General features: G+C 47.5%; 1 protein-coding gene across 1 annotated transcript in view; it reads left to right on the forward strand.

Moving 5' to 3' along the window:
- TNIP3 (TNFAIP3 interacting protein 3) overlaps window positions 1–22,599 on the forward strand; it is an 80,178-nt gene extending 57,579 nt beyond the window's left edge. The window contains exons 12-13 of the mRNA XM_066253479.1: window positions 21,579–21,762; window positions 22,548–22,599. Of these exons, the coding sequence (XP_066109576.1) occupies window positions 21,579–21,762; window position 22,548 (185 nt within the window). The 3' untranslated portion in view covers window positions 22,549–22,599. The remainder of the gene's footprint in view (window positions 1–21,578; window positions 21,763–22,547) is intronic.
- Window positions 22,600–22,982: the final 383 nt, after the last annotated feature.

Genomic DNA, 22,982 nt, shown 5'->3' on the forward strand with positions numbered 1-22,982 from the left:
GTCACCAGCCCCGTGTCACTAGTTAACGGCCAGGAATCTGGCTGAGAAATGGTTAGCATCTGTCCTCTTTCTGACAAGTCCAGCTGGAAGGGCAGAGGAGAATTTAGACCCAGGCCATCACGACACAGCAGCGCAGGCTGACAGAGCTGTGGTCAGCTCCATCCCTTCCCACCTTGCTCCGGGAGGGGTTGACTGTGAGTGTGAGGACAGCCCAGCAGGTACATCCCAACTTTCTCCATATTCTACTCCCCACTCCACAAGCAGTGTCCTGTGGCCAGGCCTGGGGAGAAATGGACAGGTGAACATGAGGCTGCAAGCAGGCCCCAGGTCACGGTGGGGGCAGAGGATTCTGGTGTCTGCGTGTGAGTATGCGGGTCTTATTCTGGAGGAAGGCAGGCTCACACTGTGAGGGGAGGGATGGCATAAGGATGGCCAGAACAGACTTCTAGAAGTCTCTGAAGGGCTCCCTGGCCAGGGGCTCTGCCTGTGGGTACCGAGTGCCTCCCATCAAACAATCTTAGTTAGGGTCAGTCATCCCGGCTTCTGTTCTCAGTCACGGTCTGCGGTTATTTTAGAGTGCTCTGGGGACACCCAGAGAAAATAGACTTTTCCTTCAAAACTTAAAGATTTAAATACAGGTTTTCAAGGTATTTAGGACTGACTTGGCTCTCTCTCTGCGTCGCGTTGAAGAACGGTGTTTTCACGCACTGAGGTCCACAGATGTTAACGGGTTACAGTGTTCGTTTAGAAGCACGTGACTTTAGGAAGACCCTTGTCATCTCGCTTCATCTGCTGTCAGGATGGAATGTGAAATGACGTCCGCGTTTCTAGGGAGGAGTGACCATACCCTTGAAAACATGTTGTCTGCCCCCCACCCACGTTGTGACTTGGCAGAAAGGCATGCTTCCTGACCATGCTGCCTGCCAGTCACTATGGAACCTTCCAAATTTCTCATGTGGTGCAGAGCTGAACTTCACCTAATGAACTGGGGCTCCTTTCTCAGATACAGTATTTGGAAAGGCGTGACAGGCAGGCGTGTAAGGCTTTGTCATGAGCCAACGGAACTATTTTGTTACATTGTAAAAGATCAAAGCCCCACTATTATCATGGGCTTTGGCTGATGTCTAATAATAACCAGCGAACGAAAAACGAACTGAACTCACTTCCCAGGGTTCTCATACAAGGGACCACCAATGGGGGGCTCACACAGCCGGTCTTACTCTCTCCTGGCTCGAGAGACCGGAAGTCCTAAGCCAAGGTTCTGACATGGCCACGCCTTCTCCAGAGTCTGCAGTGAGGGTCCTTCCCCCCTTTTCTTCCAGCTTCCAGTAGCCCCAGGTGTTCTTGGCTGGTGGCCGCATGCCTCCCTTTGCCTCCACCATCACATGGCTGTCTTCTTGCTGTGTCTGTGCCTGAATTTGCTTGTCCTCATAGGGACACCTGTTATATTGGATTAAGCTAATCCACCATAACCTCATATTAACCAGATTATGTCTAAAAAGTCTCTATTCCTAAATAAGGTCACATTCACAGTTACCAGGGGTTAGGACTTAAGAACACCTTGTCCTAACAGCTCAACACATAAGACTCACTATGTGCCAGAAACTACTTTATAGATACTGTATTATTTCATCAAAGCCTTATAGCAATCCTATGGAGTAAGTATTGCTACACATGCTCTGCTTTATAAGTGTGGAAACTGAGGAACAGAGAAGTAATTTAACTGGGTCATACAGCTCTTATTGGCTGGGACATAAATAAACCTAGCCCATCTAACTCCAAATCCACATTGGACCACTAAGCAATATGGACAGTCTTTCGTCCATGCTGTACACTAAGTAAAACACAACCATATCATAGTTTGTATTTTATTCATATAAATTCTAATAGCCCTGTCCTGAAAGTTAGAATCTTTATTACGCAGTTTGTGTCTGTTTATGACTGTTTGTATATTTAAATGTTACATATAATTTTACATTGTTAAATAACTGGATTAGTTGGATATTTTTTTTTTAGCTTCTGGCAGTGTGAAGCAATAAAAGGGACCACTATATATAGTAAAAACTACTTAAAAGGCATTAGAAACAAAAAGTTTAAAAACCATGTTTAGTGTGGTTTTCAATACAGGCGGATAAAGTAATAAGCAAATTTTTCTTTTTTAACATACATCACTTTTTTAACAGTCTTACCAGTGGTTATTGTAGAAGCTTGAGGAAAATTTAGAGACAGATAATTTCATGCCTGTTTCTAGATTTTTAGAAAAAAAATTTCGGGAGACATGCCTCTTCATTTTATCATGTTATGGAGGTCAGCTTATTAGTAAACTCACTGATTTTTCTAAGGGAGCATTAATAAAGTATAAAGATATATTTTAAATGTACCACAAATATATGAGAATAAAGGTGGTAAACGTATTTCTATTCTAAGATCGATTTTATATGCAAATACTAAACATCCCAATTAAACACGAAAGCAAATGCTAAACATCCTAATTAACGAACAACTGGATATATGTAGATACATGTCTGCATGCTATACGTGACTAGTCTAGACTAGTTTCGTGAGAAAAATGCATACAGTAAGACTGGGCAAGTCCCAAGTCCACCAGATGAATAAAACGTCAGTAATTCCCTGAGATGGAAGTTAAAACCCTGTAGGAAGGAAGGCAGGTGTGTATCGCATAATGTATCCCACCTGGGGAGAACGTTTACTTGCCTGGGTCTCCTTCCTGTTCATACCAAAGCATCCAACTCTAAGAGGAGTTAGTGGGCACAGCTAGAGGGCAGGGTCCCCTCAGTCCTCTGTCACCACTCTGATGACCATTCCCTGCTCCTCTTCATTTTCAGGAGTAGGTATCCCTGACCAAGTTTAACCATCAGGCTGCTTAGATCAGTGGATTATGCTTCTGGGTCCAAATTTACATTCTCAACATAGGAGATAGATTTTCAGTGCAAAGGCCGTAGTTCTCAAAAGCGTGTATTTGAAGCATGGTAAAGACTTCTTCTATTCCTGCTACGTTTGTTTCGTATGTCTTTGAGATACCAGATGCGGGCAGCGAGGATGAAACATCTACTCGTTTTAAGTTGTAACCATGAATAAGAAAAACACCTTCTTTCTTGGAATTTATGTGGTCGTCCTCCCCCCCCCCCCTGCTGCCAGGAGGAGACCTCTTTGAATTTGTCTTCTTGGAGTACCCATGTGTGGCATCTTAACTTGGTCCTACGAATATTTACCAAATTTTTGAAGGTGCCCTTCCACGGTGCCCAATAGATACTTCTGTGTAAGCGCAGCGTAGGATTTGAGCTCTCTCCTGAGGCTTTGACAGTCGTGGACCCACTGCCATGTTTGAAAAGTCGTTTATTTGGCAAGTTATCTTTCTGTGGATCATGCACTCACCCTAACAGCAACATGTATGACTCACCTGCCATAAGCAAATGCCTGAGTCGCCAAAACGCCAGCACGAATGAGAAGTAGCCTGGAATTTTCCTTTTCACGGGGTTGGCACTGGGCTGTGCCTGACCTCGCAATATGCCAAGCGCCTGGTGATGCCCACACAGCAAGGACTCCCCACGTTCTGCCTTGAAGCTTCTTGGTGGACACCTGCGGCCAGCGCGTGGATCTAGTGCTTCCTTTTACCAGCCCAGAAGTTGACGTCAGCCCTGAGCCAGAAGAAAGGTGAACTTTTTTCATTTTTAATCTGAAACATTATCCTGCTGTCTTCCACAGGTCTCTCCTCAGAAAGGAAAGTCCTCCAGTAGCCGTGTGACATGAATAGAGGGAGCCCGTAGACCCTGTGAGAGGCAGGCCGGGGCCCTTGCTTCTTGGTGCCCTGGGGCTCGTGTCTGCCCCCCACCCCCAGCCACATCATCTGCTCCACCACTGTGTGATGCTCACTTTGGCATGGACAGAGGAAGGGGCTGGTGGCGGCTGCAGTCCCCAGCGAGTATGCGGGGCCAGGACTGTACAACCAACACAGGGGCCAGGGGCTGTAAGACGAGACCAGCAGGTGATGGCTTGCCACTCCTGGAGACCCCGAGCACGTCTCTGCTGGATTTCCGGGCAGCTCTGTGGTTCCAGCAGGCTCCCTGGTGTGTGTTGCGATGTTGTGTGTTGGCTTAAATGTATATTCCTACGGGGGAATGTTTCAGCAGTTATACATTTGTAACCTTGCCCCCAGGGTTTTTATAGGGGCTTCAGCCCTTTTAACTGGACACTGTGCATCACGGTTGGCCTCAGCTGCCTTGTAAATAGGACCGGACAGGCGAGAATATGGCCTTAAACTACTTCAGTGATTCAGCCCGAATAAAATGGTAAACTTGAAACTGCTACTTGAATGCACCCTTCCTGATGGCGATGAGAAATTGTGAGCCCCTGCCTTTGTAGGCAGACTAGGTTAGGGAACACAAAGTCCTGGCGTGATGGTTACAATGTGGCCATGTCCGTCTGTCCCCAGAGAAGAGGTTCAGAGACCCCGGGACTTGAGTTAGATCCCTGTTTCTCATTCCTGTAGCTCTGTGCAGTTATTAATGAAAAGCACATGCCTGACTTCTCAAACCAAGGAAAATGAAAAACAAAAGTGCCCCCATCTCATTGCAATTAAATTACACAGTGGCATCACAGATGTCCAAAGAGTAGATGGACATGAAAGGATTAAGTTCATCCAGTTCTTAAGGATTCTGTGAGGACCAACTGGAGATCCTCTGGGTGAGGAGGTGAGACCCATGGATAGCGGGACGACCGGGAGCACCTAGGAAAAAAAAAATATCCAGGACTGCCTGACCTGGGGTGGCGCAGTGGATAATGTGTGAACCTAACCTGGAATGCTGAGGTCGCCGGTTCGAAATCCCGAGCTTGCCCAGTGAAGGCACATGTGAGAAGCAACTACAACGTCCTTCCTGCTCCTCCCCCCACCTTTCCCTCCTCTAAATAAAATCTTATTAAAAATTAAATACCAGGACTGTCAGCCAAAGCTGCAGTCACATGAAACAGTCCCGACTCGGTGCTGAGATGACCTAGCTTCAGCATTCAGAAATTACTAGGCTGCTTAATTCCAACTCAAACTCTTTCTTTTTTCGATTTCTGGAAATACTGGAAGTGTTGTGTCAAGGAAAGTGGAAGAGCCTCAGAAAGTTGAAAACTTTCGGCCTCGGTCTTCAGCTACCAGAATGCTGCTGGTCTTGAGAAAGGATAACCGTTCTCTTCCGGGAATTCTCCTAATTTTCTGTGGATGCACTACGACTCACTCAAGAGACAGAGCATTCCTGGGCAACCCGTCCGTCAGGATCAGCCAATCAGGAACACAGTGTGAACAATTCGGCAGCACTGAACCATGGCAGCCTTTTTTTTTTTTTTAATTCCCATTTTCTGAGATTAGTAAAAAAGAATAAAAGATTTATTGTAATATCGGCTTCTTGTAGCGGGTTACGTTTCCAGCTGAGGCGTGCACACACCCACAAGAAGTGTCTGTGGTAGAGAACCAGGGCTGTGATTCCGTCATCCTGTTACTGGGACTGAAGCCATCCTCTTACTCGTTAGCAGGTGGCCCCACATGGCCAACGTGAGCCAATGCTGAGGCAATGGGGAGGAAATCCAATTTAGGCGGAAGCTAATTTAATCTGAATCATACCTCAGATGACTGCGTGGTCTGTTCTAATATACTGTAAAGTGGAAAACACTATCAGAAAACAATAAAATATCATTCTGCACCTGAATTTTCTCCTATGTCTGACAAAGCCGCCTCAGAAGGTATTTGAATGAAGCAACCCTGGGAGAAGTTCCAATGAAAAGAAGCCACCAAAGCCCATATCTCATTTCCTTCTTTCTGTATCCTGAAGTGCCAACTTGACTGTAACTGATCATTTACATTTTAATAGGTTGTTAATAGATACATTATGGGACCCTTGAATTCCTCTGGGTAAGAATGCTACCAAATGGGTCCTGTGAAGATCGGGGTGGCGGTTGCTCTTTCCTGCAACATGAAGCTCTAGGGTTGTAAACTTCAGATGACTCTGTAGCAAAAAGGTCGATTCAAGAGACACGGGACCTCCTCAGCGAAAATTAAAATGAGATTCCCAGCAGCTGCACCACTGCTGTGAATCGGTATGTTTTTGGACCATCAGTCTGTTATCTACTTGGAATGTGATGATCTGTCAGTGTCACTTATTAGAAATCACTTCTGCTTGATAAAAAACGATGGGGGGACACAAAAGAAACCAGGGCACATCTGTCCTGTTCTTTCTGTTGTCTGAGGAGACGGCTAACAGCCACAGGGAGACACGCCGAACCCCGGGACAGACGGGCTCTACTTTCACTTCCAGCATCGTCCTTGGTCTTTCCATGTCTCTAGAAGTCTCGCCGCCCTGATATCAATCATAGGAACCAATCAGATGAAAGCTGGCAGTTTATATTGAGCAAAATATCACCATATTCAAGAGTTCTTTACAAAAATACATCCTTTCGGTAATCAGCAAAATCTGGAACCATTTTCCCCCAAAGGACAATGACCTACCCTTATTTTTTATATTATCCCTAGTTTGATAGGGTTCTAATAATAGGACAGAAATCCACCCATCTCATAAAACATTAAAGGTTCTTCTTAGCCCACAGATTATTTTAAAACTTTTTACAGCCTGACCAGGCAGTGGCACAGTGGATAGAGTGTTGGACTGGGACACGGAGGACCCAGGTTTAAAACCCCAAGGTCACTGGCTTGAGTGTGGGCTCATCTGGCTTGAGCAAGGCTCACCACCTTGAGCTCAAGGTCACTGGCTTGAGCAAGGGGTCACTCGGTCTGCTGTAGCCCCCCCCCCCCCCCCAGTCAAGGAACATATGAGAAAGCAACCAATGAACAACTAAGGTGCTGCAATGAAAAATTGATGCTTCTCATCTCTCTCCCTTTCCGGTCTGTTTGTCCCTATCTGTCCCTCTCTCTGTCTCTGTTACACAAAAAAACAAAAAAACTTTTTACGGAGTCAACATGGCTTTTCCCTTAAAAGATGAAGTGGAGAGTTCAGGTTAAATTAGGCCTTACTGATGTTGATGTTTCTCCCATGACATCAGCGAGTGCCCAGTCCTGCTGGGGTCTGGCCTTGGTGTATGCCTGGACTCTCTGCACGCAAGGACGTGAGTGAGCATCGAGTCGTTCTGCAAACAGGAAGGGGCCACTGCGAGACGGTGAAGCTAAAAAAGGAACGAGGACACTGGGTATGGAACAGCAACCCTGGAGCCTCCCTATGGCCGAGACACTGGCGACAGGCAGCTGCCCAGTCTGCACACTGACCACACCACTGGGAGTCAGGGCCGAGGGCGCGCCCCTTCCACGGTGCGGTGGGCGGCAGCTCCCTCACGTCCTGCTCTCAGCTTTCATACGAGGGAGGTGAGCTCAACTCCGTGTTCCTGAACACTTCCTACTGAAGAACCTTTAAGGCAAGACAAAAAAAAAAAATGAATGTGTTTGGAGCATAGATACTTTTGGAAGATTTCCAGCATAGATTAAAAAAAAAAAATCCTGACCCATTTTGCAAATATGGGTTTGTTTTATATACATATATATACATTTTAAGGAAAATTGGGATGTTGGAAAGATGTACCACGCGTGTCTGTGACCATGTACACTCCAGACGTCCTGTATCTTTCCAGGGATATGGCTGCTGTTCTGTAGTTTGACAACTTGACAATGCAGCTTCTTCCTAGTCTATCCTCCTAAGAATTTGTTTCTGATACTAGGCTGCAATACCACAAATCACCGGTAGGTGCCACCACGTCACATAATTTACTAGGATGTGAAAATTCCTTCGTGCAACACCCGTAAACTAATTAGTACCCTTTTAACGTTAGTGTCATGAATGCGGAAAATGCATTAAAAGGTAGATTTATTCAAGTTAGGGATATTTTCCACTTAGGGATTTCGAAAAAAAGTTAAATTGTATAGATGAATGCTATAAAAAAAGTCTACTGAATATCCAGTGCAGTCTGGGTAATGGATACATTCTTTGGAGGGACATCCTTTTTTTTTTTTTTTTTTTTTTTTTTTCCTGGAGTCTGGGATACTATATTTGCTATTATGACACATGATGCCCTATTTAGCCTTGCAAGATGTTTAAAATAAAAAGATACCATTGTTCCCAAATATTTGAAAATAATTCTCTCTTCTTAAAGAAAAAAAGAGAGAGAGAAACAGTAACAGCAATATGTTATAGTGGAAAGTGCACAGGTTCTGGAGTCACAGACCCGAGTGTGAGCTCACTCTTCCCCTTACAACACGGGCAATCTTAAGCAATCTGCTGACCTTTTCTTGTTTGTTAGTTTGCTGATTTTGAGACACAGAGCCCATAGACCCAAATTTCAACACAAGACACTTCTGACAGATGTTTTGGGGAGGTTAATGTTGTATGCAAATTGCTTGGCACATAGTAGGGATTCGAAAAAACAGCCATTAACAGTCGTCAAGTTTCAGCAAAACCTCAGAAGCTGTGTCAACGCTATTGGCATGAATATGGCATCGGGAAAGTTATAGTCCATAGCTGTCATACTAAAGGGAATTTTAGTTTATTCTAAGGCACGATGAATCTGATATTTAAGAGGTAATATATTTCTATATTGAGTCAAAATTCCCCCTAACTTTTCTATCCTCTAATTGGAAAACAAACACATACTTAGATGAGCTGATCTGGGGGGCAAAACTTGAGGGCAGAAAAATGACGAATTCAAAGCACCTGAAGCCACGGTCCTCAAGCCAGGGGCCCCCTCAGCTCTGAGCAGGTGTTCCCTTATCCCCAGGACCTCCACGCCAGGCCAGCAGCACCACCACGGGTCAACATTCAGGGGGTGAAGGAGTGAAGGAGAAGAACGATCCCCAGCCCCACCCTGGCCCGAGTGCCTTCCCCCCATCTCTCCCATGCCTAGAGGCATTGGGAAGCCCAGTCCTGCGGAGGGGACATCCTCCTGCTAACCCTGCCTTGGGAGGCCCTCTGCAGGCTCGGGCCTGAGCAAGGTGTGGAGGAAGAACCTGACCCTGCCACAAAGGCACCGTTCCCAACACGCAACAAGTCACAGCCACATCAGCAGAGCCAGTCCAGACAAGTGAGCGTGGCATCAGCAGGAATGCAGGAGCATGGTGAGGGACTGGCCTTGGTGTCAGTGGGATGGCTGGGGTGGCGGGGACAGGGGACCATGGGGTGGCGGGCGCGAGCCACAGCAATGAACTGCCTCCCCGTCCTGGGGCCTAGGAAGTGCGAGACCAGGGTGTGGACAGGGTTACCCCTCGTGAGGCTGAACAGGGGTAGCCTGTTCCACCTTCTCCCCCAGCTTTGAGGTTAGGGGGCATTGCTGCTGTCCCCCACATAGAGGAAACATCACATCCTCTATGCCCTTCTCCTCACCCTGCCGTCTCCCTAGGGGAATGTCTGTGTTCAAATTTCCCCTTTTGATGAGGACACTGGTCATATGGGACGAAGTGTTCATCCACTTCCAGTACGAGCTTGTCCTAACTTAACTAATTATATCTTCCAAATGAGGTCATGCTGTGAGGTCCTTCCTTACTGGGTGTTAGGACTTCAGCAAATAAACTCTGGGGGAGACACAATTCAACCTATCATGGTGTTCCTTTCTGGCTTAGAGATACCCTGATACCACGGCCTGAATGTGTGTCCCCAAAATTAATATGTTGAAAACTGAATGCCCCAGTTGATAGAGGTTTTGGAGGTGACTCGGTCATGAGGGTGGAGAGCTTATAAACGGGATAAGTACCCGGATGCAAGAGGCCCAGAGGGCTGGCCTGTCTTTCCCCCCGGGTGAGGACACAGGGAGAGGGAGGCAGAGGACCTCTGTCACTCACACAGAAGCGGGCCGTCACCAGAACCCAACCGTTCTGGAACTCTGATCTTGGATTTCCAGCCTCCAGAATGGTGAGAATGAAAACTCTGTTGTTGCCAAGCCACCCGGCCTGGGGTGTTTTCTCATAATGGCCAAACAGAGTCCAGCACCTGCCGAAGGCTGTAGGGAGCAGGGCTTCGGGGCAGGCCTCCTGCTGGGGCTGTTTTCCTCCGTCCGATGTGCATTTATGTGGGCACATTCAAGGTGCTCATACCAGGCCAGCGTGGTGTGCGACTCAAAGGGAACAGGCACCTTTCTGTCTGGTGTGACACAGCCGTTGCCACAGGGCACTGAGGGGCTGTGTCTTGTGGACCTCAGCTGGTCTTTATCTCACCAGCTGGCTCCTGTTCTAGGGCTCTCTCAAAAGGGGGATCCCTAACGAACCCCTCAGGCCACCTCTCCCAGACTGCGGCCCATGCAGAATCAACAAAGAGGGAATTGTGCGAGCCCATGCCAGGCTCATTAGTGGATGCCTCCTCCTTCGGCTGGCCTGGCTGGTCTCCCCTCACAGTCAGACCCTTTCATTAAGTCCTTTTTAATGAGGGGAGCTGAGCACAACTAAATAGTCCCACCCCGCCCCAGAGAGACACCGGCCCCACCCTCAGCACAGCCACTCCCAGCAGCGTTTCCTAATCAGACCCGGCAGCAGCGAGGCCATGGCGTTCACTGTCCATACGTTCTCGTTCTCAGAACTAGCAGTGCTGTTTTCCAGGACAACGGCATTATGCTCTCAACTGACCGCGTCCGGAAGAGGACCCCACCACCAACCGTTCTTCCCAATTAGCTTGTCGCTGGGAGGTTCCACGTGCACAGATCTGGTATCAGAAGCCCCTGTCAACCCAAAGCATGACGCTCACGGGTGAACACTGGAGAAACCTTCCCTGATCTGAGCACGCCCCACAACCGTTCTGAACCACTGGGTGACACTGGTCACGGTCATGGGAGAGACAGACATGTCCAGCTGCGGAAGAAAGAGGGATGGTGTGCAGAAGCTATTTCTGTTTCCAATTACTCCAGTGACATATTTGTGGCCAAATGAGCCACCTAATCTAGGAGTAGCTTAACGAGCGCACGGGCGAGCTGCAGCTTGCTGCAGCACAGCAGTGGCTCCTGGGACTTAAGATCCGTACAGGTCCCCAGACCCGCCTGTCGACAGCACGGGGAAGCCCCTTCTGTGCTCCCCATTGTGCTGGTGCCCAACTGGCTGGCTGACGGCGCTCCTCACACACAGGGCGGCACATTCACAGATACACAGAGCGCCAATGTTGCTCTGTCTCCAGACTGGAGTGAGTCTGTGCCCTCAAATGTTCCCTTTAGGGGATCTTCTCCTTTAGGAGGGAATTCAGAAACACAACTAGTCTTTATTTTTCACATCTTCCATTGACTCAGCATGATCGGATCTGCCTTGCCTCACATTCTAATCGCCCCTCGACCACGGAGGTGAAATCAGGGAAAGGGTTGCGTGCTGCCCCCGCGGGCTGTATATGAAATCTCTGGGCACCGCTGGCATCATCGCTTGGCAGCAGAGGGAGAAGGGTACCCATTTACTTGGGTGTTGTCTTCGCTTGTTGACTTTACCCAACCATCTGTGAACTGCCTAAAAGCTGTGACTTCCACCGCTGACGCTGACTTCCTCACTGTAAGAAACAACACTGCTGTGGAGGTACAAACAGTGGTTCCCAAGGGTAGTCCTGGACCCGCCACGGCAGCACCAGCAGGGACCATGCTGGAGACGCAGACCCTCCTTGTTAATGTCATAACAAAAGCCCTGGATGTAAGACCTTCACTCCCCTTGGTTTCTGAACCCCTGTGCCTTTCCTGCTGAAACGTGGACGTGTCCATCTCTTCCTATCTGGCCCAACCCATCTTAACACATTGATTGTATTCTCTGAAATGTGAAAGCCTGTTGAAAAGAAGGGGCGGGCAATTCCAAGCAGCAGGAAACACCAAGGACGTGTGGAGCCCGCTTGGTCCCTGTGAGATAGCCCCACAGGGTGTCCACTTTGTTTAAATATTATATATATATACATATATATATATGTGTATATATATATATGTATGTATGAATCTTTATCTGCAGGATTTTTCCTTTCTCCATTACTAGAGCTAAATCTCTTCCTCCAAATGTTCTCCTTTTGCCCAAGGTGAAAGAAACTGGAAACACAGCCCCGCTCAACACCCTTTCTGTTGTTCATGCATCGGACAAGCCGGTCATGTCCTCTCACCTTTCTTTCCACATCAATCCCCGAGGCCACTTCATGAGCACTGTTCCCCGGGGCACCTTCTCTAGGCCTTTTGGTCCTGTGGGTCTTCTCCAATCCCTCACCATCTCCCACTCAATCTGTTATTTTATGAGTTGTCTTCCTTCGGTCCTGGAGTCCCTTATCTTTGCCTTTTCCGGGTATCTATTTAAGATAATCAGGCAGCATCTCCTGGTGAGTAATCTGAGGAGCTGTCCACAGTGACAGGACGGAGCCAAGACAGGATGAGATGCCGTGGACAGTGGCCCGGGGGTGGAACAGTGTCACATGGAATCCACCCGTGCAAGAGGGTCGAGGGTGCGGAGAACTAGAGACCACAGGCAGAGCTGGAACCGTGTGGGGCTGTATCTTCACCGTCACGACTGTCTCCCGGCTTCTGAGCATCTCTGGACCCCTGTCACATGACCCTGCTTTGCATGCCTCCTCCAGATGGGCATAAAGCCTATGGATGTGCAACTTAAAAAAAAAGGGATACCTATGGACAGACCAATGTTAAAAAGACACACCCACAGGGTGTCAGTCTTACAAAGGGTCTCTCTGGGAGGACAGGATACAGACTGAGGGCCCTTCCTGGGCTGATGTGGCCAGCAGGGCTCACCCTGGTGCAGGAGGGGTGGGGCTTGAAGGCTTTGCACCCCACCACCACCACCCACCAGCACCAGCACCCCAACCCCGGCTGGTGCGCTTTCACTGTGCAGCCCAACCTGCGGCACCACCTGGCTTTCCCTGTTTCTCAGCGCTTCATCCACAGCAGACCGAGTACCTGGGACCAGCGGCAGCGCCATCATCACCTAGACGCAGGTGAGAAACTCGGACCCTAGGAGACTCCAGCAGAGACCCCCCACAAAGCTTCGGTGCAGGCAAGCTGGGTCTCAGCAGGCGCTGAAGTCTGCAAACCCGAGGGCGCCGGACACAGAAGAAGCCCTTGGTGAATGTTGGTTGGTTGAACGAATAAATGGATGTCTCGCTCCAAGTTAGGTGCAAATGTTCTTTCCTGGAGACCGGCCCCTTCTACTCCTGGCCTCCACGGGAGCTGGCCGAGCCGCGTCCTCACAAGGCAGTGTCACTGGGGGACAGGTGTCAGTGTTCTGCGGGACACGCTGACCTACTTGGTTGGCTCTTAAACTGGCGCTCCTTGAGGGTGGGACCTGTGTTGACCCGACTCCACTCTTGAGTCCTCAGCACAGGGCTTGGTCCACAGCAGGGACTCGATTCTCATGGAAGAAGCAAAGGCTGAAGGTGCAAACCAGCACACAGGCAGAAGGAAGCTGTCACCCGGCTGGGAGCTGAGGCTCCCTCCACAACGCGCCTAGCTGAGAAGTCTTTGTAGTTAAAAAAAAAAAAAAAGAAAAGTCAATTGGTTTCCAAGCCCAAGCTTGAAACGATCTTTCCTTGTTGTGCCTGAAATAAGAGGCTTGGGCCACTTGAGGGGTGGCTTTGCTGGCTCCTAGGTTAATCATCACATCTGTGCATTAAAACTTAGGCCACCTGTGGTTGGTCAAGGGCAGCCTCTGTTCCTGTTTCTGGGTCTCCATGGAAACATGTGATTATTCTTGTTATTTTTCCTTTAGTGCTGATTTCATTAAAAGAAGAAAGAAAAGAAAAAAAAAACTTTCTTGGATTCAGAGACTCGTTTCTTAGTAAGTTGTCCACTAGATGGAACTATTGTTTCAGAAGCAAGAGGGGAGGCTCTCGGGAAGGCCCCATTTCTCAAATATTTCCTGCCGCCGGTTCCATCATTGAAAACTGATAGATCATGCTTTTCTGTCCCTTTGAAAACAGAAAATCATATATATATAAATGACGTTCGCACATAGAGTGCATGCCGTTTGACAGCTTATCTTGGGAAAACCTCTGTGTGGCTAAGACTCTAGCTCAGCTGTTCATTGTTGAGATCTCTTTTTAAAAAAGTTTTCTCTCCCTATAGAGGTGATAGGCATAATGATGACAAGTGGAAACATCTTGGTTATAATAAAATATGCCTCGGAACCCACAATGCATAGCAGTTTAATGAACACCTTAAAGCAAGAGTGCTTAACAGAAAGATAAAACCTCACGTTGTGGGAAGATGCAGAGATGACATGTGACTTCTGTGAGTCCTGTGGGTCCAGTCCTCCAAGAAACAGCATCTTTGTGCATTCACATATTCTGGCCCAACACACGCAACTGTATTTCAAGTGCAAATAGGGCAGTCAAGTTGCACATTCCACCCCAGGCCTGTTGAGGTTGCTGACATGAATATAAAAATGTTCTCTATTAGCCGAAATTCATCATGGTTTGCCTTTGGGATACTGAAGGCAGCATCTGAAGTGATTTTGTTTTGTTGTTGTGACTATCCTGTTTATGAGTAATACTTTTAAAGTATTAACTGAATGTCTGACAACGTATTACATGTTATAATTAAACAGGCTTTGTTAAGCAAGTACAGTTCTGAAGAAGCCAAGTTATGACACAGTGTAACTTGCAGGCTTCAAACCTCCAACTTGATGACAAGCTTCCTCCACCTGACATCATGCCAGTGTATGCTTTCAACAATCGATACAGAGAAATGATGCAGCCCCTTGGCAAACCCTTTGAGGTCCCATCTACTGGAAATATCAAAGAGTATTTCATAAGCAAGTGTGAGTCACTGTGATGTCATTAAAATACAGTGGCCTTCTTTTTTCCTCTATGAAAGCGGAGGGAAATTTTTTTTAAAAATTACTTGGAATAGTTATATTACTTGCATACATTTTTTTTCCAAAGCCTTCACGATTGAAAAATATTTTTAAAGCTTTGAGAGTAAATCTTCTTTATGTAATTGACTGAATATTAAAATTTGGCAAATAAGTTAGTTTCTCAAGAACCGAAATAGTGATATCATATTCTTCCTTTAAATCTCTTGCCAAAGCGAAGCCTCACACATTGGGTTTCGAGGTCATATTCTATTGTAGGCCTGAATACAAATGGCAGTCCCCATAGACTGAATTTTATCTGTAAAAGTCTTTGTCGCCTGAAGCATCCTGGGGCTCATTTTCTAGCCCTACGGTTAGACAACTAACTTGGTTCACTACGGGGCTGGGGGCCGTCGGTGAGAGGAATGACCGTACACTGTCGATGGATGTTCAGCCTGCGCGGTGGAAGTGAAGGCCGCCCCCTCACGTGACTTCAGCCGTCAATGGTCCCAGTGTTGGAATGAGTGTGCGCGTTCCTTTGCTTGTCCGTCTGTCCAGTTACCCCTGGCTAGATCCATCGATAGCCACCAGATTTCTAATATACCTTTTCTAGCACTCAGTGTTTTCCATGTCTTTTGCCACGCTGTCATGCCTTTCTAATTGGATTCCCAAATGTTCTCCTTTTTAAACATTAAAAAAAAAAAGGAATCTGTAACTGCCCGCTGCCTACAAAAAACCAGGTCCAACTGCGGACTCCGTGGTCGGATATGTGTGGCTTTCCGACGACTGACAACTGACGTGTAGAGATATGTTGCTGTGACTCCGTTATCTTCGATTCCATTCAGATCTTATCTGCTCACCATTCCCGGAACACCTCCTTCACCTTGTTGATCTTTTCCCTTTGCTTACATGATTCTCTTGCTATTCAATGGTCCACACCTCTGAGTTCCTTGCACAGCTCCAAACGTACCTCAGACCTTCCCTCCTATCTGCGACGGTCTCCAGCCCAGATCAGAAAGAACCTTTCTCCCGGCGACTGTTCATGGCTTTTTATTCCTAAGTCTCTGATGTCATGGATCGCTTTCTATTCAATAACAGAATCATTTGCATGTGTTTGGTCCCCTCTTCTGCTGCCAGATGACTTGGGGCCCTGGCCGATTCATCTTTGCATTTTGAAAGCTTTTATCACTCTGTCTCCTAGTACCCATCCCATCCCCGACTGGACCACCTTCTCTTCGCCCTGTGACTTGGAGGGACTGCCTCACTGTGGTAAGGACCCAAGCCCTCTCTGGACCCCACACCCTCCTTCCTACCTCCTGGGGGTCCCCTGCCCCTCCCTCTCCTTTCTTACTGGTTTTTTCCCATTGGCATAAAAACATGAAGCCTCCTCGAAAGCCTTCTTTTCAGCCTGATGCACTCTTTCAGCTATCACTCTGCCTCTCTTCTCCCCTTCACAGCCGAACGGCTCCAACCTCTGTGATCTGGTTTCCGTCCCCATCACTCATGTGAAACCATTCCCAGAGGGGGACTCCGGTGGCCCTCTGGTGGCTGAATCCAACGGAGACTTCTGCAACCTTTCCTTACTGGGCCTCCCGACATCACCCAACACTGCTGACCTCTCCTCTTTCTTCTTCCAAGTGCCTCTTCCCTTGACTTCATGTTCCTGGAGTTCCTCCCGTTCCCTAAAATGCGGCCTTCAGTCCGTGTTTGGTCCTGGGCCCTCTTCCACGGCAAGTCCGCACACTTCCCCTGAGTGGTCGTCTGATCCACAGCGCCGAGGCCGTTAGCCTGGCGACCCTTCTATCTTTGTTTTATCTGTAGCCGAGAGCTCTCTTCCAGCTCCCCACCTCCGTGCGACCGCCTGTGATGCTTCTCCGTGGGGGTGCCGTCTGTGTGCCCAAAGGACAGCACGTGGCAGGACGAACGCCTCACGTGTTCTCCCTTCCTTCAGCTCTGTCTCCTTCTTTCCTGTTCCTCATCCCATTGAAAGGCAGTACTGGCAATTCCTAGAGCTTCCCAAGTTGGAAATCGGAGCTTCTTCCCTGGGTTTCCCTAACCTCTTATTCCATGCACCCAATCACATGCGGAGTCCCGCTAATCCCTCCAATGATGAAGCCTTTGACCGCGGCCCCGCTTCTCTCGTCTCTCCGCAGTCCCTGTCCCTCTGAGAAGAGAACACCCTCATTTCTCAGCTGGGTTCCTGCCACGGCCCTCTGACTTTGTCACTCCATGTCCAGGCTTGGTTTCTGGAAACCCATGTTCTACGCCGAGGGCTGAACGAACACTTCCAAGACAAATCTGATCGCCCCCCTGGTTCAACACATCAATCTCGCTAATGACTTGCAGGACGAAGTCCAACATGCTCAGGGCTGCTCACAACAGGGTGCGTGATCTGAGTGCTGTGCCCTCCTCAGGCCTCTTCTGCAGTCTCAACCCTTCCAACTCGCCATCCCAGCCCCCCTCTCCCCTCAACCCCCATGCTCTCTGACCAGGGCGTCCCTCCCACATGCTGTTCCTCACATCCAGATCAACCTTCTTCTCAACTCTCAATCTTTTTGCGAGGTTACCACCTCATCGACCAAGGCTCTTGGCTGACATCGCTCTCCCCCACAGAGGATTGTCCCTAGCCCGTGCTCCTGGGTCAGGTATTTGTCCTGTGTACCTCCAGTTGCATCTTCCACACGGTATAGATCATACTGAATTGGTCCTCTTGTTTACGCACCTGTCTGCTCATGATTGTATCTAATTGTGGACCGCCCCACCCACAGTGCCTACCTAGATACAATGTCCAGCACAGAGCAGTGACCAATGTGTGTTAAAGAGATTACAGATGTTCAAAACGTATATAATGTGATAAATTTTGAAAAGTAATCAAACCTACCATATTGGGGAAGAAACCAAGCTTTCTGTGATTGGTTAAACAGTTTTGTTTGGTTTTGTTTTACCGTGTGACTATACCAGATAATGATTTCATCTAAGCAAGTCCATTCCATGGTCCCACACGGATGCTATATTGTGGAATGGTAGGGGAAGTCCATCAAACCATGCTTTCCCCTAGACCTAGGTGGGCGCATCTATACAGAGAGTCACATCAGAGCGTTCGGGTCATCCTGTGGTCGTCAACACTGACCTCGAAGAGGGTCAGAATCAGCGAGCCGGACAGGGCAAGGCCTGCATGTGCATTCCCAGAGTTTAAACTCCGCCTGCGTGTGAATCACACACTAATGTTCATCTCGGAGAAGTCCCTGATGAGTCAAATATACTGAACTACCGGGGAAATCGTTCTTTGCGCTGGACAGTTCTAGTCACTCACAAATGGAAGGGAATCCCTCAGCTACGTTGATAGCGTCACATCACAGGTAACATTTTCACCTGTCTCAATGGCTAACTACAGAAACTGGACAAACAACAGAGCACCTAAATCCTAGAAGATAGTATCTAGCTGGCGACAGCTGGACCTAGGAAGGTCATCTTGTTCCAAGTCCTTCATTGTACAGAGGAGGAACCAGGCATCCTGAGAGGCCGGTCTTCCTTGCTCAGGTCACCCCACTGGACAGAGGCAAGTCTCCCACCTTGTGGGGAGGATCGCAGGAGAGCCCATAGGCCACACCTTCCACCCCATCATGCTGTCGCTGGCCACCCTCATGTCCTCTGTTCACCATTGTGTGAACACCTCAGCCTGGCTCAGAATTTCTAAGTCTTGAAACACTGAGAACATATGTCAGTGATGGAGGTTGTCTAATGAGGACTGTGAAACAATTTTTTTAAGTGAAATCTTAACTGGAACAACACTATTTTAAAAAAAAAAGATAAAATCAATGGATGTATTTTGGGGGCAATTTACATCTTCACTGTGTGTGGAACCCGATGCCCATTTGAGGGTCCAAAAGACCCGGTGAGCAGAGCTGGAAAGGTGCTCTAGATGGACAGAGTGGACATTTGGCAGCAGAAGCTCTGGGCCCTACCAGTCCCCTTGGACAGCTGACGTGCAAAACTGTCCTTTGGTGTTCTAATGGTGTTGAGTGTCTCTTTTAATCACAACAAGTATGAAACAGTTCCTACAACATGATAATACCATAATGCAAAGCTCAGCCAAGACAAAACTATAAAAAACTGGTGGTGAGTGGCTCTCTTGCTTTTTTTTCCTTCTTCCTTGTCACCTTGCATGCATTCCAACAATTTTTTAGATCAATTAAGTAAGTAGGTAAGTAAATCTTATCTTCCTCAGAAGGGTTTGGCAACCAGCATCTCAGCTGGTGCTCCAGCAACTGAAGAGACTTGACCCAGGGGAGCCCACAGACAATTTTTTTTAAAATTAATGTAGTTTATGATTCAGACACTGGCCAGTCATGAAAACATTCACACATTCCGTCTGTGACACTTTCCTTCCCTTGTTCACAAATCCAAATCGATGGCACGTGTCAGGTCCCCAGAAATTCTTCAATGCCTCGTCCCCATCTCAGCTCTCTTGTGACACCATGTCTAGCTAGCTCATCTACAGGAGGTTGAGAGTGCTTCCTTCTTTAAACCTTCATGGCACTTGGCTCAGACAGATATATATAATATATATATAATATTTAGGTTCACCAGTCTAACAGTTTTCATAGTCCTCGTCCTCTCTCTGCCCACCACCCACTCTTCTCCCCTCCTCACAACGCACGCTTCTCCTTGTGAGACACTCGCTCTGTTATTTCCCTACGCACCCACTATAGCAAATAGCCTTGTGTCTTAAAAAAAAAGAAAAGAAAAAAAGAATGGGCTTCTGGAAAAACAAATTGTAACCTTACAATTTTCTACAATGAATGCATTGGCTATGTCTCCCTTCTGCCTCTCAATCATGTGTGAGTCAGAGTCCAACCAGAAGGCAGAAACCATAAGCATTCTTTAGACAAGAATGCCATATAATCAGGCATCTAGGGACTTCAAAGGGCACACTAAGAATAAGGACAGTACATTGAGGTCTCACAGGTAGCCCTGGGCAGCTGGGGACTCCCTTGGGCATCGAGGAGCCTGGACTGGAAGCAGACGTGTGCGATGCAGCCAAACCTCTCTGTCTGGGAGGAGACACAGGCTCGCACTGCTGCGTCTGAGCAGTGACAGGGGCCCCGCTGACCACTGGCCAGCCCAGACCTCTGAGGACAGGATGCTGGTGTCCCTCAGAGGGCATGATGAGGCTGATTCTACAGGTTTGCATGACGTGTTTCACCCGCTGAGAGATGCTATAGAAAAACAAGACGTGTTGTGTTCAGGTTAAAAGAAATAAAGTTGGACTTTAATTGTTTTTTTTCCCATTCATATTATAAAAATGACTTTTCTAGTTCACTTGATCCAAGATACTGCAAGAAACCTATAACAGACCCGGAGGGGTGTCTGTGTGTTTATGGATGTTAAATTCCTAGCAACAGACAAAATAACAGTGAGAGTTCAAATGAAACAATGCCTATTTGATCCCTGCTCGGGGCATGTAAGAGAAGCAATCAGTGAGTGCACAGCTATATGGAACAACTAAGTGGAAGAACAAGTTGATGCTTCTCTCTCTCTCTCTCTCTCTCTCTCTCTCTCTCAATCAATGTGGGGAGAAAAACAAAAAACAAAAATGCAAAAACTCTGCCTATATTGCTCTTCTACCTGACCTCATTCTGTGAAACTCAACCCCAAACACATTAGATAGTCAAAAGAACATGAAAATCATGTTCCAAATTAATACCACCTCTTTGGAATCATGCTGATGACTCCCTGTTGAATTTTCCAGCCTGTCATTGTAGATGTGCAGGTGGAAAAGAAACGACCACAAATTCTTGACCGTGCACCCCACCTGGAAGTGGAGCCGTCTCCACCCTCCTGAACCGGGGCTGTGGGCGGGAGTTGCTTTGATCCACAGCACTAGGCCAAAGGGAAAGTGGACACCTTTCCTGTGAGACAAGGACCCTGCCTCCTCTCTGCTCCCTTCCTCTCAGGCCTGGGCCCCCTGTCCTTGGCTCTCCTGCGTGCCCTGCCAGCTGAAGACCTTGCAGGAGCTCCCCACCACCTGGGAGCAGACAAGCCCCTCCTCCCTTCCTGCCTTTCTGTGCAAGTGGAGCAGCAGTGGCCTGAGATACTATTGTAGGCGATTCCATAGCAAATATTTTACTTATGTTCATGTGTAGGAGAAAAAAAGAAAAACATATCACACGAAACAGATATTACTGTTTAGGTTGTTAATTTCCTTTTTAAATAAACTATTTTAAAACAGAAGGTCTACAGTGTTAAACAAATCAAGTACGGGATCACGAAGGCTGTGTTTGGAACACGTGGGGGAAATTCTGCCTGACGGCGTGTTGGTGCGGATCCTGTTTGGTGCTGGTGCACAATCCCAGGCCTTTCTCTCCTTTTATCCAGGGGGACCCCTCTGACCCCGAGATCCTTCCTGGTTCAGCTTTATACCTTCTCTCCCATGACAAGCAACCCTTGAAAGCTTTCCTAACTGGTAGCGAGTGACCCGGAAATTTTCAGCATAGGCCGCTCTACCCCTACTAGGTGTCATCGTCCCTACTCCATTGTGTTTTCTCGTTTCCTAAGTATTGGCTTTAGGGTGTGACCTCTAGAGCTGGTGCTGAGTCAGCCCTGGGCTCTGGGACCTCTCCACCCACTGAGACTCTACGGCTAGCTTCAGTGCGCAAATCCTCAGCCTCCCTGCCCCGGGCTGACTGTCTTCAACCAAAGCCCTTTCACCGCCTGTCTGTCCTCTTCATTGCGCTCGACTGTAATTCCCTAACTGCTCTCTCTTCTCCTCATGACCTCTCTCTCCCAGGGCCTTCCCTCTCTCTTTTCCGGTGTTCTTCCCTCACCCGCATCCTGCTGGACTGGCCTCGGGACCCTGAGGACCCCGAGAAAGGGCACCTGGATGGAGGCTTGTGCGCTTGCTTGTGTCAAGATGGGGAGAGTCAAACCTATTTCTGCACTTTTGAAGGTCTTTCTGCCCAGGACCCTGCTTGGTTTGTATCACGTCTTCCCTTAAGAATGTTCTCACTCAAAATAAGTTGCAAAAAATCTGCTCTAGAACGAATTGGCTATACGATTATGTCTAGATTTGAATGAGACTCTCTGTTTAAGACAAATGACATATTCCTCGGAGGTCAAGTGTGTGTGGTTTCCCGCACAAGTTGGTAAGGTCTTTGAAAAGTTCTTCCAAAATCAAAACAGTTTTCCCAATGTTTCGACAGAGACACAGATGAGTTCTTTGAAGTTTAGTGTTGTCAGTGGCCTCCGAGTGTCCAAGCTATTTGAGTTGTCATGATGTTATTCTCTTTAAATGGCAGAAAAGTGTTCAGCTCCCTTAATTTGCAGTTTGTTCACAATAGGAATAGTCTTGGATTGCAACTAAATTTAAGGTGTGGAAGTGATAGAATACCACTGTGATTATAACAATAACAGAAATGTATAGACCGCGATATTGACAGCTACCAACACAATGCTAGGAAGATGAAAGAGAAAAATTCAGGCCCCAAATTGGGTATAGTTATGGAGAGAAAAACGTATCAGGATTAATCCGAAGGAATGGAGAGAATTTCAACTAAATAACTGAAGCTCATGAGAGCGAAAACCCAATTTTTCCTTCATAACTCTAAGAATCACATCAGACTCCATTGGAATGGGAGCTGTGTCCCAAAATATATAATTTCAATGCTTCAATTACAATCTATTATCCAGGGGACTGGGGGGGTGGCTTTATTCCTTTTAAATGACCCGAAATAATGCAATTTTTTGTTTGTTTCATCAGAGCATGATGAGAGTTGAGAAGCTACGCCCAGCAAGGAGCAGCACCTCTGTTTCTTATTACCTTACACGCACGGATTTTGAATTTTATAGGGCACTAATTCACACTGGGTCTGGTTGTATAACAGAGTCTGATTTGGCAGCGCAAAGTCAGTGTGAGTGCATTTCTTTTCTAGACGTGGTATTTAAACGTAGAAATGTGACAAAATGTAGTGTAACTGGTCTAATCCCATCAGGATGTTTAATCTAGTTGAGTCTGATAACACACAAAGAGAAGCCAAACAGGATTGTAAAATAATGTTGCTCTGTTCAAGAAAAGTTTATTTTCTCCAAGGAAAGCTTTCTCACATGCCCAACTAGTAGGAAATAGTTAAAAGTGGATGTTGATATGACTGGACTTGGCTCGTTCCTGAATTCCTTCCCCATAGCTGTGAGGGAC

The sequence above is a fragment of the Saccopteryx bilineata genome, chromosome 1 (assembly GCF_036850765.1).
Source record: "Saccopteryx bilineata isolate mSacBil1 chromosome 1, mSacBil1_pri_phased_curated, whole genome shotgun sequence".
Classification (NCBI taxonomy): Eukaryota; Metazoa; Chordata; class Mammalia; order Chiroptera; family Emballonuridae; genus Saccopteryx; species Saccopteryx bilineata.